At 37.6% G+C, this 17,916-nt stretch overlaps 1 protein-coding gene across 2 annotated transcripts in view; it reads right to left on the bottom strand.

The window, feature by feature from the left end:
• The window catches only part of LOC128025212 (thyroid hormone receptor alpha), a 122,936-nt gene that overhangs the window by 13,973 nt on the left and 91,047 nt on the right, over positions 1 to 17,916 (bottom strand). For both annotated transcript variants that reach the window (XM_052611337.1, XM_052611338.1), the window contains 5 exons: positions 16,586 to 16,816; positions 6,287 to 6,348; positions 4,253 to 4,353; positions 3,017 to 3,164; positions 2,159 to 2,364 (listed from right to left, as the gene is read on the bottom strand). In XM_052611337.1, the coding sequence (XP_052467297.1) occupies positions 2,159 to 2,364; positions 3,017 to 3,164; positions 4,253 to 4,353; positions 6,287 to 6,348; positions 16,586 to 16,641 (573 nt within the window). In that variant the 5' untranslated portion in view covers positions 16,642 to 16,816. The remainder of the gene's footprint in view (positions 1 to 2,158; positions 2,365 to 3,016; positions 3,165 to 4,252; positions 4,354 to 6,286; positions 6,349 to 16,585; positions 16,817 to 17,916) is intronic.

The following is a 17,916-nucleotide window of genomic DNA, read 5'->3' on the forward strand; positions in this document are numbered from 1 at the left end:
GAGATGCATGTGTGGGGTCTGGCTTTGCAGTTATGTAGGCTGATAGCCTTGGAAAACCACAGCGTTTAGTTTCCTCAGGGTGGATTAGAGGTCAGCCATGTAAAAACTCTGGACAAACAGCCAAGTAGCCCTGACATCTGGAGCAACATTCTATGTATGCAGTAAGAGGCATGTAACATGAGTCAGAAGAGAGGTAATTATAAGTACTCAGGAGGCAGAGGTGCAATTACAGCATTACATGTTGGCAACTGCATAAGTATTTTTCGAATGTGAGACATGGCTATGAATTGTGGACTACATATTTGCAGTGTGTTTCTGCTGCCATCAACGCCTCTGAAATAAGAATAGCAAGTGAAGTCAGTTACATTCTCAGGAGTTAAATAAGTGAAAGAAAAGCAATGGAAGAATTGCTGAGATTATCAAATTAAAAGTGACAAATAATATATATATATTTACAGAAATAATTTAATAATTGTACCAACCCTAAATATAATTCATTATTATAATTTTAGTTTTATATATATATATATATATATATATATATATATAAACATAACATATCATGAATCTGTCCATGACCTAAGCGATTTTATAAGGTCACAACCAGCATGTGTGGATAAACAACCCTATCTAAAAATTGACATTTTAAAACATATCCATGTTGTGGACATCACCCCTTGAGGCACAACTGCGACACTCCCTCAGACTTCAAACTGTGCGATCACATTGATCTCTTTGTTTCTGATAAAGCAAACAGACAATAAACAAAGACACTGGAATCAAGACAAGACTGCAGAAACGAATGGTAGTGCTACACACAAACCCTATTCTGTTTCATTGTGAGACTGCGGGAGCGAAAGATTCGAGATTCAAAGTGTGCGTGTTTCTCCTCTTTCAGGAGGTGGGGGTAGTGCTGGACACTTCCCAAAGCAGCCAGTAGGACCCCAGTGCAAACTATCCCGTCTGCTGGTCCACCTTGGCCTTCTCACTGCTGAGAACTTGGCACTGCGCGTTCTCACTCCAGAGATCTTAAGACAGCCCCGTTGGACTACTGACAGGACAGAGTGAGTGTTCCCATGAAGAGAGAGAATGCAGTTTATCGGGGTCATTCAGGGTCTCGGCCTTGCACTGTTATTGGAGTCATATCTTGTTAGTAAAGGTTATATACAGTAGGCTGAATTTTTTATGGGCCGTTTTATAGATGTTCTCAGCCGGCTGGGCAAGTGGTCTCTCTGTCCCCAGTGGCTGATCATCACAGGGTCTAGTGCAAGCCGAATGTTTAGATTGGTGTGCGTCAGGGCTTCGATAGCACTCGTAACCACTGGGAAGGTGAAGGGTGTTTGGTGGGCAGAGAAAACCAACATCGGTTCTACGATAGAGAATTTCCAAATCACCTGTTCTACTAGTAAGACATGTTCGGATATTGTGTGCTCACTTGAATGTTTGTAATCTATTTTGAAGAATATTTCGAAGAACTTGTTTTGTTCTTGCAATGAAAGTAAATGTGTTCCAAATCAACACTGGTCCCCATAAAAAAAAAGAAAAAAAAAAGACAAAGGTTTGGAAAGATATGACTGTGAGAAAATTCCAATAGATCTAAAGCATGTGTGTCTACATGTCTCCTACACTCTTTCATTCCATTTTCTCTTCCTTGATCCTGCCACCGTTCACAGTGGGTGGTATATTGTCTGAGAAAATGAGCGATTAATACTGTCTAAGCTCTCTTTCCTTCCTTCTTCATAAACAGAGGCGCTTTTTCAAAGGCCCTGCATGGCAACACTGCATTCCTGTTATACCAGTCACTGACAGTTGCTGTAACGCTCGCCGTTGCCCGGTCACAACTGATATGAGCAGACTGGTATTGTCACTCATTACATTGATTAGCAAGCTGTACAAACAAATGCTAATCTGTCCTGACAGAAAAGGCCATAGTGATGCACTAAGCTGAAAATAAAATGTAGTGAGCCGACACATTTTTTTCTCCTTTATCAACTTATATATTTACTTCAAATGTGTGTATATATATATAGAAATGTTATGTGCTTAACAAATATTGTTACGTGATTCTGAAATTTTCATAAGCTTTTTTAATAATACTCTACAGCTACATTTTTCAATTTTCAGACTTCAGACTTGTTTATATCAGGTGCTTGCTTACCAGGAACTTGCGTTTCTGTTTCCAGTGAGAGCCCTGTGCATTGGTGTGGCGGTGAGCTTCTGTCACCATACGGATCAGCTCCCACTCTGAGCTGGTGGGTTCTGGCCGATTCATCAGGGATTTGACCATTTCCTCCTTTTTCCGCTTCTCACGGTTCTCCTCAATCAAGCGCCGCTTTGCAACCCGCTTTGAGTCGTCAAGAACCACTACACCGAGGATAAAAACAGGTTAATGCCTCAACCCGTGTGTTGCATAAAACACATTATTAAATTGTATTTATGATCCTCTAAGTGGCTTTTCCCTTTCCATTTCATTTTAAAGATGTTTAGGCAGTTTTTTTTTTTGGAAAACAAGGCAAATTCCGAATAACAAAATGATTCTGCGGTGCAGAACGGACGGGACAGAACGAGTAAGAGCATCGGGGAGGGATCAAAGTAGAAACGAGACATCCATAAAACATTATAGAAGAGAGGGAGTGTCAGAGGAAGAAGAAATGTGGTCTGGCTTGAACATGTGCTGTACATATGTGAGGCGTATGGACACATGTAAGGGGAACCCCAGACTGAGACTTCAGTTTGTATAAGATTAATGCACCATCGCTGCCAGCATGCGTTTGTGTTTGTAAGGAGCAGGGCTGAGTTTGTGATCCAGTGGTGAGGTCAACCAAGTGAGAATTTTGAATTATTTTGTCATTTAATAATTTTTTATTACAAATTATATTAACTTAGGTTAGGATAGAACTTTTGTTATAAGAGACTTGATTTGAGGTCCCCTCATGCGTTTTCATTTGTCTGTGTGCGGTTTTGCATGTTTGGGATTTTGTATGTTATTTGCATGAGAGTGCACGAGGTTACTCACGATCCATGGCCATGCCCACTGCGATGCATTTCTTGAAACGGCACAGCTGGCACTGGTTGCGGGTGATCTTGTCGATGATGCAACAGCTATCATACTTGCAGGAGTAAGAGGGGTGGAGGTTCTTCTGGATGGTGCGCCTGAAGAATCCCTGAGAGACCGAGAGAGTGAGGAGGATAAGGAGTGTGTTCAGATGCAGGGAGTCAGACCCATTTTATCCGTCACAATCTGTGCTTCAAATGTGGGACGGCAAAAACCTTTTTGTCTCGTTTTGCTGTAAAAATATCTAAATATCCTTTTGAAAAGAAAAACTGTGTATAATACAAGGTGAAAAAATGAAACAAAACAACTATTTGCCAGTGATGTGAGAAAAAGAAGTTTAAAATATATTCAAGATACAATTGTCACGTTTTTCACCCAATTCAATTATTCTTGTTTTTTTAGTAGTGATCAAAAAGTGCTAATATTTCAGTAGTCACTAAAAACTATATATCAGTAAAAATTAGTTTTAATCAGTTAAATTCAATACAGCAAGAGCAAATATTCTATTGAGTGCATTCCCTTAATCGGGAAATTTGAAACAAAATAAAAATAAAACACATCACAATAAAATAAAAAGTATGCTATTTTGTTTTCCTTATATATATATATATATATATATATATATATATATATATATATATATATATATATATATATATCTGAGTATCTATTTAATATATATATATGGGTACATAATTATTTACACACAAAATTTACTGTATTTTTGTTCAGATATTAATGCATTAAATACTGCTTTCAAAAACCTAGATATATTACATAAATTATACTAATAAATTATATCTATATTATCAAAATGGTAAAATATAATCTATATATATATATATATATATATATATATATTTTTTTTTTTTTTTTTTTTTTTTTTTTTTTAATATATATTGTTTTTTATTGCAGTGATGGAATTTGCAAGCCCTGAGAGCTCTTAAAGTCACAGTCAAAGACATCCACATCCACAGTTGTCCCTCATAGTTCACTCCCTTCATGAACAAAGACAGACAGTGGATAAGATGGTTGACACAGTTTTTAGGCTTGTGATTTGACAGGTTTGAGAATGATAGGATGTTTTGTGGAACAGATCAGACCTGGAGTGAGATTCTAGTCTGCAAATATACGTGAGGGGCTGAGTTGTCTGTTAAAAGATATCACTGTTCACATGTGATAGCAGAGATGTCCTACCTTACAGCCCTCGCAGGTGATGCAGCGGTAGTGATAGCCGGTAGCTTTGTCTCCACACACAACACACGGCTCATCCTTCTCCAGATAGCTGGGGATGTACCCTGCCACACACACACACACAACTCTAATGTCAACTCACAACAACAGACAAGTGCAGACATCAGTAAAATCAACACCACAATAAATATTAGATATAAAAAATGTTCCTAGATTAAAATGCAAAGAAGCTGTTCGTAATTTCTAGATTGTTTTTCCTAAAATGTGTGTAAATTAACTTGAAGCAGAAACTGGAAAATGTAAAAAAAAAAAAAAAAAAAAAAAAAACATTATTTCAAATTCAGACCTGAGTATCTATTTAAAGCCTATTCTTGTTAACCTTGATTGGTGAAAGCCCTGAAGAGCCCTGAGTGACTCTGAGAGTGTCACTTGACAGTAATTACGATCCTCCACGTGTTTCTGAAAAGTCTCTCATCTTAAGCTACACTACATGTTAATGTGTGAAGCCCTTTCATAGATAAGAAACTCATTACTGATTGGGTTACATGCTATGGTTTACAGAAAGGAAAAATAGCCCACTGCCCACTGATTTACTAAATATACAGTACATTACCATTCAAAAAGTTTGAAGTCGGTAAGATTTTTAATATGTTTTTGAAGAAGTCCCTTATACTACTACTACTACTATTACTACTACTACTACTACTACTACTAATAATAATAATACATAAATAAATGAATGAATAAATAAATAAAAAACAGTAAACAGAGTAATATTATGAAATATTACTACAATAAAAAAAAAGGTTTTCTATTAATTTACAAATCATTGTAATCTACTGATTTGGTACTCAAGACACATTATTATTATTATCAATCTTGAAAACAGTTTCAATTCAAATCTTTCAGTACAAATAGTGATAATCTTTAGGATTCTTTAATGAATAGAAAGTGCAAAAACAGCATTTACCTGAAACAGAAACTTTTTTAATGTCTGTACTGCCATTTTTGGTAAATTTAATGCATCCTTTTGGATAAAACTGACTCCAAACATTTCAACAGAAGGGAAAAAAATACAAATTTTAAATAAATAAATGTTTTTCACTGACTTAAGGTCTGGTTTGTACTGTATATTAGTAGGTTTTAAGGGGTTAACTCACTATGTATGTTTTATTCAGTAAAACCCTAATCCTTATTAAAATCAATAAATTTAGATTTTATTACAATCCAATGTGTGATTAATCTTCCATTCTATCCATATCTGTTTTTAAATCAGTAGGATTTGTGTGTGTGTACTAGCTAAAAAGTACTAGCTATTTTACTTTCACCATTCTTTAAACTAAAATATAGGGCTAAATAAAAAAATGCAGACGATGTAAAGTATGGCATTTTTATTGGGATAAGTTTTGTAGACTTGTTTTAAGCTACTTAACTGTCATTCTTTTCTAACAACATTTCCTTTGTACAAAATGAAACCCTAAACACTGCTCAAGCGTCTTTCGTTCCCAAGTGTATGTGACAGCACCAGCTTTGTAAAACTAAAAGGTAAGAGTCGATGTTGGGACTAATCTAGTTTATGAATGAATGAAACAGAGCAGCAGTGACAGGCATAAAAATGCGGCTACTGGAAACCTGATGGATCTAAACCAAGCAGAGATGGGGTGTCCTGAATAAATGTACAGTACATCAAACCACGTTACCGAACTTCCTCAACTGAACAGCCACTCCTTCCACTAATACAACGCTAATCCTTACAGAGCCCATTAGTCTGGAAGAGCAATCGTTTGAATGTGAGTTATGATATCCTGAAGGAGTATCGCCAGAACATCACATAACAACAAGTCTATTGAGCTAACTGATGCTGGAGTTGTTTAGAGGAAGATCACGGGGCAACTGAAAAGCCTTCTCTCCTTCTGGGTTTCTCGTGTGTTTCTCAGAAATGTGTAATCAGTGATGCATTATGGGATGTCAGAGGAGTGTAAGCATACTTTTGCAGCTCTAGGCAAGAGCATTCGTGTCTTCTATTAGACATCTTACCAGACATGCTCTTCACCGAACACTGACTGTTCTTTCTCTTCCTTTTCGGGCCATCGAGCCACCTGGAAAATAAAATAGAGGAGAGAAACAGAGAGAAAGAGGATGATATTAGTACACTCAACAAAGATGGCGCACAGGAAGTGTGCTTTGTGCTGATTCGATGGCTGCAATTCCCTGTGGTATCACTTTATATTTTTAACAAGCACACATTCAGCTCCAAGTGCTCCAACAACATGACAACCCTGTCATTTTGATTACAAGGAGTATGGATCACAAAAAAGAAGGTTGCAAATACAGGCAGCTTTGAGAGACTCGGTGCACGTGTTCCTGACAAAGGACTGAGCCCACACCCCTTCTCTCTTCTTAATGTCCTTCAAACTTTCTAATTGATTTTAAAATACATAATAAAATGATAAAGGCCCACAGCACAATATATAAACAAAAGCAGTGATTTAGCAACTGGAAGCTGTCACAATAATAGTAATTATTAAACTAAAAATATTTAAACTTCTTTAAAAAGTTTAAACTCATCTCTGATATAAAAAAAATTTAATCATTGCAATAATAATAATAATAAAACACCAAACAATTTAAAAACAATTATTTAACCATGATAAAGTGCCAGGAAGTCATTTTCAAATTGATTTTGCTATTAAAAAATAAATTAAAGGGCTTCTGAATATTTTTTTTAAAAAGTAGTCCCACTATACATAAAAAAAAATCACATAAAACACAGATTATTGTCTTTGAATACTACCCAAAACAAAACAAAACAAAAACGATAAAAACCGAACTCAAACAAATAAAAAACAAAAACCCAAATATTAAGACAAATATTAAGATTATGTGTCTAGTAATTAAAAAATGTCTGGAAGTAATTTCTTACAATTATACATTGTTATGATCTTATTTTAAAATGAAATCAAATTCTTAATATACCCCACTTCTGATCAACTTCTCAAAGTTTTGCAGCCCACCAATAACATTAGGTCATCCAGCAGTAGGAACGCCCATTATGACTGAAGAGGCAGGAACATTGACTAAAATGACTGAACATCATTAATTAATCAATGAGAGCTGGCAATTTCCGGAATCATGAGAGACCGAGAGAGTTGCTGATGTAACAAAGCTGAGCGGGGCCAATGAGCAATGATGCAATGCAGCAACTACCAATGAGACAGTGATCAGACTTATGCAGCCACTCTATGAGCTCCAGCAACATATACTTGTGAATGCCACAGTCTCTGGGTACATCGAGGCTGGCTGTGATTAAAGGGCTGGAGTAGCTCAGCTCTACACTGGGAAAAATAAAGTTATGTAACAAAGTGTCCAAATAATGTAGGCAAATCTGTTAGCATTTGGTGCTAGTCTGTCAACAGCGCTTCAATGGCTTTGCTGCTGCCAACGCTAATGCAAGCCTCTTTAAATATATATCAAAAAGAGTTTGATTTCTTAAGGGAGAGCTATTTTAAACCTCAGCAAACGTCAACATTATACTAATATACTAATAAGTACAGTGCCCTCCACAAGTATTGGAACAGTAAAGACAAAATTGCTTTCTCTGCTGTGGAGTCAAGACATCTGCAAATATGATTAAAAGATGAATATACGACAAAACGACAGAATGTCACATTTTCGACACATACATGTTATACCAAATAAAAAGGACAGCACTTTTAGAGTGCATCCCACCATTTGATGTGAGCATAAGTATTGGAACAGTTGAAATTAAAGCCGATGTAAAAGATTAAAAGCTAATATTTGGTTGCAGATCCCTTGCATGCAATCAGAGCAGTGAGTCTGCAACCCACAGAATATTAATCATATTTACAGATTTCTTGACTCCACAGCAAACAGAACAATTTTGTCTTTACTGTTCCAATTCTTATGGAGGCCACTGTATATATGCAAGATCATGAGCTGGATTTTGATGGAAAAAATGCATAACGGCATAAAAATTATTTGAAACATCAAAAGCTGTATAGATGGACATCTTTCCTGTTACATAACAACTGCCATTATGCTTACAAAAATACTGTGGAGGGACAGTATCAGGAAATACAGTAATACTGTAGCACTTTGCTAGCCTACTATAATGTACTAAGTAGGGCCGGGACTTTAACGCGTTAATTGAGATTAATTAATTACACAAAAAATAACGCGTTAACTAAGATTAATTAATTACACAAAAAAAATTCCCGCATTTTTAATAACTTATTTTTGCACCGCGGAACGTTTCTCACTGGACGAGTTTCGGCGGACCGATTATACTGAAGCACCAACTAGCGTTCGCATATCACTGCAGCACATCGAGCCTTAAGTATCACCTCAACGCAAAACATATAGCAGCTAGCGTGGACTTTACACTTTATGTTGAACTATGTATTATTTTGTTGGTGCAACAGTTTATGTTAAACTCTTTATTGTTTTGGCCAAGGTTATTGAGAGTTGGACTTAGTATGTTATGGTCTCTGAAGAAACAGAGAGATGTTTTCTAATAGTCAGTGTTTCCAATGTTCTGAATGTAATTGACAGTATTGTGTATTACTTAAAAAAACACTTTACAGAAGGTTCCAGCACCTATAAGCTTCCGGAATTTCTGAAATGTACTATTTCTAAATTGTTTCTACATATGCTATTGCTACACTTGATGGCAAAAATTGCACTGGTCTGCTAGACTTGGTCGAACAAAAATAAACAATATTTTGTTGCTTAAGCTTATGTATTCAGTCATTATTCAATGGTATACTATAAATCCATGTGAAAAAAATTACTTCTCACTGTTCTCAGGTCAAATATTTATATGCGATTAAAATGCGATTAATTTCGATTAATTAATTACAAAGCCTCTAATTAATTAGATTAATTTTTTTAATCGAGTCCCGGCCCTAGTACTAAGGTATTTATGTGGTATTCGAACGCACTTTAACAATCCCAATAATACTTTTTGGTAGCGTCTTGAGTTTGCCCTTTTCTCAATTGATAGAATCTTCTGGAAATTACCAGGAGAACACAAAACAAGGTTCATGTGATGTGCTCCCTCAAGCTCTGCCATGTCACACACATAAACACAAAGAAGGGCATCTTTGTTCAAAGCCACGGGGAAAAGATTATAAAAAAGTTCAAAGTCTAATACTGGCTACTGGTGTTCTTTTGCTCATCACATTGTTTTTGTCATTTGCTGTATTGATTCTGCAGCTGTAGAGCGTCATTTATGAATGTCATTTAATACGTCTGACTGAGGTTCAGTCAGGACACAGAAGCCCCTGGACATTTTTCCCTCTCGTTCTCTCAGGCACACGGAAATGTCACTCTAAAGCCGCGTTGTATTTGACACAATCACTCTGACTTTCTGTCGCGGATGGTTTTACCAACACAGCTGTCAATCATCTGTTGCCCCCGTGAGAACATACTTGTCACAAAGAAAACACGAACGTGCCATCAAAAGTCAAACACAGGCATCCCAGATTTCACATTTCAGACAGGCTCCAGAGTATTGATTACTTGAGGTGTGTCAAAGAAGACAAATTACAAGATTCATTTACTCAGTTCCATCATGACAAAAGCAATGGGCAAAGATCCCGTCATAAGATGAACAGATATACAGTGCAATAGAAAGATAGGCAGATGGGAAGACAGAGGCATAAAGAAAGATAAAAGCAGCAAGGGCTTCTTTCCACTCTGACACTCGCTATAAAAAGAAACCTCAGAGGATTTTGCCTAGTCAGAAATGGATGGGAGGGGGGAAATCAAATAAATAAATAAATAACAGCACTTGCTCTCTGCAGAAACATCAATTATTCCAGATCCGAATGGAAGAGCTACACAACTTTCCCATTAAAGGGACAGAGGACAAGCGCTATAACATCTGAGAGGACAGGCTGCAGCTTGCACAGTAATACCGTGATACAAGCCGGGAATGAGCATCCATCGTTTTGCACACAAAGCGTCAAACAACCAGCTCATAATCTGTCTGAGCTGATGATACTGATGAAACAGTTTCTCATTAAATTCACACACTTTCAGAAAAAAAAGGTACAAAAGCTGTCACTGCGGTGGTAACTTTAAAAAAAAGTCTTAAGTGTTAATTATTTTAAATTGAGATGTATACATTTTCTGAAAGCTGGATAAATAAGCTTTCCATTGATGTATAGTTTGTTAGGATAGGACAATAATTGGCCAATATTGAAATCCTGGAATCTGAGGGTGCAAAGAAAAATTGCCTTTGAAGTTCCAAATGAAGTTCTTAGCAATACATATTACTGATCAATAATTAAGTTTTGATATATTTACGGTAGGAAATTTACAAAACATCTTCATGGAACATGATCTTTACTCAATACCCTAATGATTTTTGGCACAAAAAGAAAAATCGATAATTTTGACCCAAACAATGTATTTTTGGCTATTGCTAAAAATATACCCCATCGATTTAAGACTGGTTTTGCAGTCCAGGGTCACATTTGGACCCTTTAGGAACAAAGGTGGACCTTCTGAAAATGATTCCGAAGTATAAGGAATCTGCACATTCAGTCAGAATCTAAATCAGTCGACTGATGCATCACAGAAGATCCCAAAAAAGAAGTTAGCGCAACCTTCTCCACAGAAAGGAACCTGAAAATATTTAATTGGATTAGCTGACCAGGAAATGATCTGTTCCGGGTTTTCCACACTTTATACCAATGGATTACCATGTTTTTTTTTTTCATGATTTTTCATTTCACTCATACTTTAAATAATAACAACAGCAATAACAACAAATTACTACTTCTACCACATATTATAACCAGTATTATTATTACCAACTTAACAGACACAATATATTTAGTGATTACACTTGGACACAAGCCGCTTCTAGTTGATGAAATACTTTAGATCTTAGCATAACTGGAAAAATGCATTCACAATTTGTATAATTTTATAGAAATTATAATAAATAATATGTAACAGAATCAAATATTAATATTGTAATCTACTTTTTTATTATTTTACAGATATATTGATACATTTCTCAGGTTTTGATTTCCAGGTTTTCGAGCACCAGGACTAGGCTTGTAGAGCGATACAGGTAGGAGAAGTGTCTCACCTGATAATGCAGTGGGATTGGAGGATGTGCATGATGAAGATGAAACACTCAGCTGTTCTTCAGGATTATAACTCTTCACCACATCAACGGAGTGAGTCGTATAAACACAGTCTGACTGAATTCTCTTTGATGCCTCTCTTGCATAAGTGGGCGCTCTCTCTCTCTCTGTCATTTGGCAACCCTCCCTCTCTTTTTTCCCTCTGCCTGCTGTCTCTCTAACTCTGAATCTCCCCTGACTGTTCTTTATGAATTTTTCTAAGAATCCCTCATGAAAGATAGTCTCTCTCGCTCATAATCCCTTCCATGGTCTGTGATTGGGTGTTGTGATCCCTTCTCGCGGGCAGTAATCTGGGGTTAAGAGCGAGAGATGGTCAGATTGGGCGAGCGGTGTGATAAATCAGGAGAGATGGAGCCTGATATATGCCAGCACCCATAAACATGCCAACCGGTTCTGTCACCTCCGGTTATTTTTACCTTTTTTGTACCTCTGTGGCATATTTATATCGATCAAGGTTTCATTCATCTTCTACGACGAGGCAAACACAGTACAAGCACTGACAGTGGGTTTATTGAAGGGAATAATATAAATAACTACAATGACGGAGGGAGTTTTCACTGAAGAAGTGAAAAGAAAGTTTGTGTGCTTCACACTGAATTTAGATGCACAGCAGTACACCATTGTTCAAAGTTTTGGGGACCAATAATTCTTAATGTTTTTAAAGAAACCTCTTGTAGACAGAACAAGGCTGTATTTATGTAATGAAATTACAGGTTTAAAATTATGAAATAGTAATTTATTCTTGTGAAACAGCCATTACAACAGTCACATCTTTCTTCTAAAACGTTGATTTGGTGTTCAAGACACACTGATACTTTGCAGGACTTTTTGATGAATAGAACGTTTCTTACTTTTTACCGTCACCTTCGATCCATTGCTAAACAAAAATGTATTTGTAGAGACACTTTGAAGAAATATTTCAAAGACATGCCAGGTAAATCCAATTGTAGGGGGGACTGAATTAATTATTCCCAGAAAATGAAGTGCTGAAATCAAGGCTTTGCTTTTTAAGAATCAGTAGCGGAGCGAGTCATGATTTGAGCGGCAGGAAGCTGACAGTCTTCAGATCTGTCAAGCTGCAAAGAGAAGTCTTATGCAAATAAAAGTTTTGGAGTCACTCCACCTTGCATTGCCTTCATTCTAAATCCCTCATTGTGTGTTTGCCGTTTCTCTCTCTCTCTCCCCCACTGTCTCTCTTCTCTCTGCCAGCTTTACATGAGCTTATTTTAGACGCCGTCTAAATGTGATCTGGCAGCTCCAAGCTAATGTCAGAACCAAAGCCACGTGCAAGCTCGCAAAGAGCAAAGCAGGAAAGAAGCCGAAGGGATGTCGCTAAATGTATGTAAATGTGCATTCACACTTTTTATGTGTTTGTCTGGGATGGCGCTGGCATGTCTGTGTGAAAGGGTAGATGAGACGAACGGTCTGCAAGCCTGAAGCGCACGTGACTTTAGCTGGAGGGATGGTGGCGCTGTTGTCTAAAGCTGTTCCTCTAATATGTGTCCATGTTTGTATTAGTGCTGCACGGCGCATCTTTAATCTCTCAGTAGATGAAAACTGCAGGGTTAGTATGTTGGTGAATCAGGTAATGTAGATGTACAACAAAGCGTGTGAAAACACTGGTGATAGAGATGCACAGAGTAACTGAGATTTACTATTAAATGCACTTTCAGATGTTTATGTTAGGTTTCATGAGGTTAAATTCATAAAGTTTGCAAAGACAGGGCAAAAAATATTGAATATTTGTACAAACAATAATTTTCCGTTTGCCTCTTGTAGAAATGAAGTAAAGCCCACTGCTTTGAAACTTCACTGCACCATATCCACGCCCTTCTGTACAACATGTTGTGTGTGTTTTTTTAACGCTGGCATATATTTTAATAAAAGATGTTTTAGAAAACTGGCATCAAAATGTTATTTTTGTAAAAAATAAACATTAGGCATGATCTTTATGAAGGCTATGCAAAGTTTTTGAAAGTGCGGTTTCTTTGCATCCATTGGCAGAACAACTTGTTTTTTTTCGGATTTACTTGACATTTTTCTCCAACAGCATATCGCTCTTGTGATTGATGGACAGTTGTTCATAACATACTTTTTTGATTGTAAATGACGATGACACATGGTAAAGGGTGTGTCGAGAACAATTGAGATGTCATGATTCTACCAGTTTCAAATCTTGGCATTTCAGAAGGGTAGAAAAGGATTATTCATATTTTACTGGGGAGATCGGAAACTTGCAGTATGTTTTTTTTTTCTTCTTCTTTTTTTATTTTTCTTGCAGAGTAAGCTCTACAAAAATTATTATTTTTTTTTTCAAAGTAACTTACAGTGCTTTTTTTTATCAGTGTGTTTGTGTTCCCTAGGAATTGAGCCCATGATTTTTTGCGCTATGATTGCATAAATATAAAACCCCATGACCCCTTAAATCCTGAACCTAATGCATTTAATAGTTTCAAACAGGCATGTAGTGTTTACATAAATACAAAAAAAACAACGTGAACATGCCTGGTTCTTCTCCACACATCTCAAATAAGCTTGAAATCAGCCCAGACATCTGTGGAACCCTCTGATACAGTTAGTTTACCACAAACTAAACAATATGGTTGAAGACAATTTGAAATAAAACTTAACTGTAATAGTGCCAAACTGCCGACAAACATCAAATATAGCCTTAATCAAGTGATTTTGTTTGGAACATACTTTTATTCATGAAATGGGTTTAAATTATATGAAGTTATGAAATCGACACAAGATCCACCAATGGTGTGAGTATGGGGCGGGGCTAAATGTCTGCTTAAAGGCAAATATTAGGGTTGTTTAAAGCTAGTTCTTACTCACTCGAAAAATAAACTTCTGAAGTCACTATGGGCGTGAGGTTTGGGAAGGTGACTGGAAGGCAGTCAGCAGAGGTGGCAAGAAAGCAGGAGAGCAAGTAATGAAAGTAAGGGAAGAATAAATCAGCTTAAATAAGATGAACGGAACCGTGTGATTGCTACTCCTGCTCTTTGATTTAACTCAGAATGCTTCACTCAGTGATCAGCTAATCTACTGACATGTGGCCTCGGTGTAATTAAGCTGAAGGGCCCTTGTTTAATCGACTCTTGAGCGAGCATGCTGGGAGTCTGACCCCACATTCCTGGGGTCTTGCCCATTATATGCATGCTCACACAAACACTTAAACATGGGTCTGCAGCTAAGAGCTGAGTCATGCTGAAGTCTTGATGTATGGCCTTGTGTGGCGGCTCCTGTGTTCCTGATGATGCTTCTGTGTAGTCTGAACTAATAATTGCATTGAAATCACCTGAGCAGGAACGCTTTCACATGCTCTCAAGCATCATTGATTTAATGATGGTTAATCTTGAATAACATTTATAGACTAATTAGAGGATAATGCATTAAATGGGGTGTAAAGTGGTAAAATGAAAAGACGCATGCCTTTGGCTCTACATCAAGATAAATATATATAGTCCCATATGGAGTCCCATACTTGGAATTTGTGCTCATCTAAGTGCACACACAGCAGTGAGTAGTGAACACACCTACACACCCACTCCGTGAACACACACCCGGAGCAGTGGGCTGTAGGGCTGCACGATGTACCGTTTAAGCATCGATATCGCGATGTACGAATCCACGATAGTCACATCGCAGGATGTTCGATGTAGGCTGTCGTAGTTGATCCGTTATTCATTAACTGTACAGGCCAGCTACTCCCCGGCCCTTGACGAATGTGATTCGCGGAGAGCGCGAAAGAAAGAGCGCGCGAAAGAGAGAGTGCGCAAAAGAGAGAGCGAGCGAGAGAGAGAGTGTGAGAGCAAGAGAGAGTGTGCGTGAGAGAGAGAGAGAGAGACAGAGGGAGAGAGAGAAAGAGAGAGCGCTTCAAACAACACGAGCGCTGTCTTGCTCTCTCAACCTTGCGCATATTAATCAATTGACACGATGGGGTCGATGTTTAAATCATTTAAAATGAGAATCTAAATCTGCTCACCCCATTTTTGTTTGTAAGAAAAAAATAGATCAGATTTCATATCGCAATATATATTGCAGAAAAATAAAATATCGCAATGTAATTTTTTACCAATATCGTGCAGCCCTAGTGGGCAGCCATTGCGGCACCCGGGGAGCAGTTGGGGGTTCTGTGCTTTGCTCAAGTGTTTCATCTCAGTAGCGGTATTGAGGGTGGAATAGAGCGCTGTTCATTCATTCCCCCAATCTACAATCTCTGCTGGTACCAAGACTGGAACCCGTGACCTTTGGGTTACAAGTCCTACACTTTGACCATTAGGCCACGACTGCCCCTATAATCTATTACATTTTGTGGTGCTGAAAAACACAGGTTAGTCAGCCTCACTACTTTGCCAACTAGTCGAGCAGTGCGACAGTAACAACACACCTATCAACAAATCTTTAGGTATCTGTGGTCAGAGAAGCAGAAAAGCAACAATAGATGTGCCAAATAAAGCAATCACTCAAGGACAGATGACACACACATTTCACACACATACACTGAGAACGACGTGTTTTGCTAACTGGCAGAAACACTGCTATTGGCTCTAAAACGAATTCTTTTTTTAGAACGTGAGGGGGCAGTCTGTGCCATCCTGCTAAACCAAATGCCTACACAGCAGCGTGTACACGTGTGTGTGTGTGCATGTAATGTTTGAGAGTGTGCTTGACAGTAACAGGCATTCTCTAAGGATTGAGGAAACTTTCCTGCCGGCTCCAGACCTTGTATAAAATGTGTGTGCAGAGTAGATGCTGAGGTAAAGGCTCGTCTCTTAGCGTCTGCCTTTAGACTCAAAAGCACGGCATAGAGCCAGCACCACACTCACTGAGAGATGTACACACACAAATGGAGCCAGTTACCAGAAAAATGAATTATGTAGGAGACTGTGTGCATTGACCAGAAAATTTGAGTTTCCCGAAGCGTCACTATGTGAAATATAATTTGATAAACAGAAACAAGGAGTACGGGCAACTTGGCACCAAGACATACTATACAAACTCAACTTCATTATGATATGTTGTAGCCCCACTAATGAGTATGGAATCTCTTGTGAGATCAAGATTCAAGATTTTTATTTGTCACATAGATGGTTATATGGAGAGCATATGACCAGCAGTGAAATGTAAGATCAGTTCTTAACAAGCTCACCGTTTCTCTTCTCCCTCTGATTGGTTTGGGTCCTGCTCCTTGGGCATGTGTTCCATTCACCTTATTTCCATCCAGCAGCCAATCATGTGAGACTGAGGCGGGCCCCACCCTCGAATGCACGCCTGTCATTCGCGGGTTGTGATGAGTCAGACAGTCATCGGACGGCTCTGCGGAGCGAAGCTCGCAAACCAAGCCCACCTCGCTCTCCAACTCAGCAATATGTGATGAGGTCTGCAAAAAAAAAGAAAGAATCAATGAATGCTGCAATAACTCAGGGTAATGAAAGCAGCATTTTTTCTAGCATAACATTTTTTGGGAAATGCACAATTTTGAGAGCTAACACCAAATTTAGTAGGTAATGCAAAACTTTTTTGAGTGACTGCAAAGTTTCTCAGGCGAAGTTTTTTGGGGGAGTGCAAAACCTTTGTGAGCAAACAAAAAGGTTCTCTGGAAGTCAATTATTTTGAGAAATAATTGTTGATCTGATCCCTTTATTTTTTATGGGGCTCCATACAATTTTATTATACATTTATACATATTATACATTATATTGGACTCTGTACAAGCGAAGCTAAAGATTTTTTAATTTATTAATTATTTGTGTATTTGTATTATTATTTTTTTTATATATTTATTTATATTTTATGGGCCAGATTTAATAAACAGGGCAAATTAGCGTCTGAAACACCTGCAATGTATATTCAATAAAGTCAGAAGCGAAAATAACTGTCCACGTCTTTTAAGCATTAATTCTTCACTGCACGTCTTTAGTTAATCCTGACAATACTATTTTGATGCCAAAAGACGTTTGCGCTGGTGCAAGCTGTTAGTAAATCTGGCCTTTATATATATTATTTGTATATATATTCATTGAATTTTCACCTCTATGATCAATAATACTGAGATTTTACAAATAAAAGTAATCTTGATTCAATGTATTAAACAAAAATGCCCCTCGCAAACTTGGATTTAGTCAAATGTATTATTTTTTTAAATAAAATAAAATAAAATAGATGCATACATACTCCAGTATCATAATTCTGGTCTAAATTCTATTCTGAAACTGAGTGACAAATGTGTGTGCACCCTCTCCTCTTTTAACTGGCTGTCCCATATAACATGCTTCCCATGGGCTCTCCAAAATATAGCCGGCTCACTGGAGACAGAAAGCACACTTTCCAGGCAACAATTTCGATTAGGAGGGCCCTAATCACATCTCTCCTTTTACCCTGTGCAAACCCAGGAGCTCACATGCACCACTAGGCTGCTCAATCACTTCTTTGGCAGCAACAATGTGTCTTAAAACCTGTGTAAATCGCAAGGGCTCGACT

Source organism: Carassius gibelio, chromosome A12 (genome assembly GCF_023724105.1).
Source record: "Carassius gibelio isolate Cgi1373 ecotype wild population from Czech Republic chromosome A12, carGib1.2-hapl.c, whole genome shotgun sequence".
NCBI classification, from domain to species: Eukaryota; Metazoa; Chordata; class Actinopteri; order Cypriniformes; family Cyprinidae; genus Carassius; species Carassius gibelio.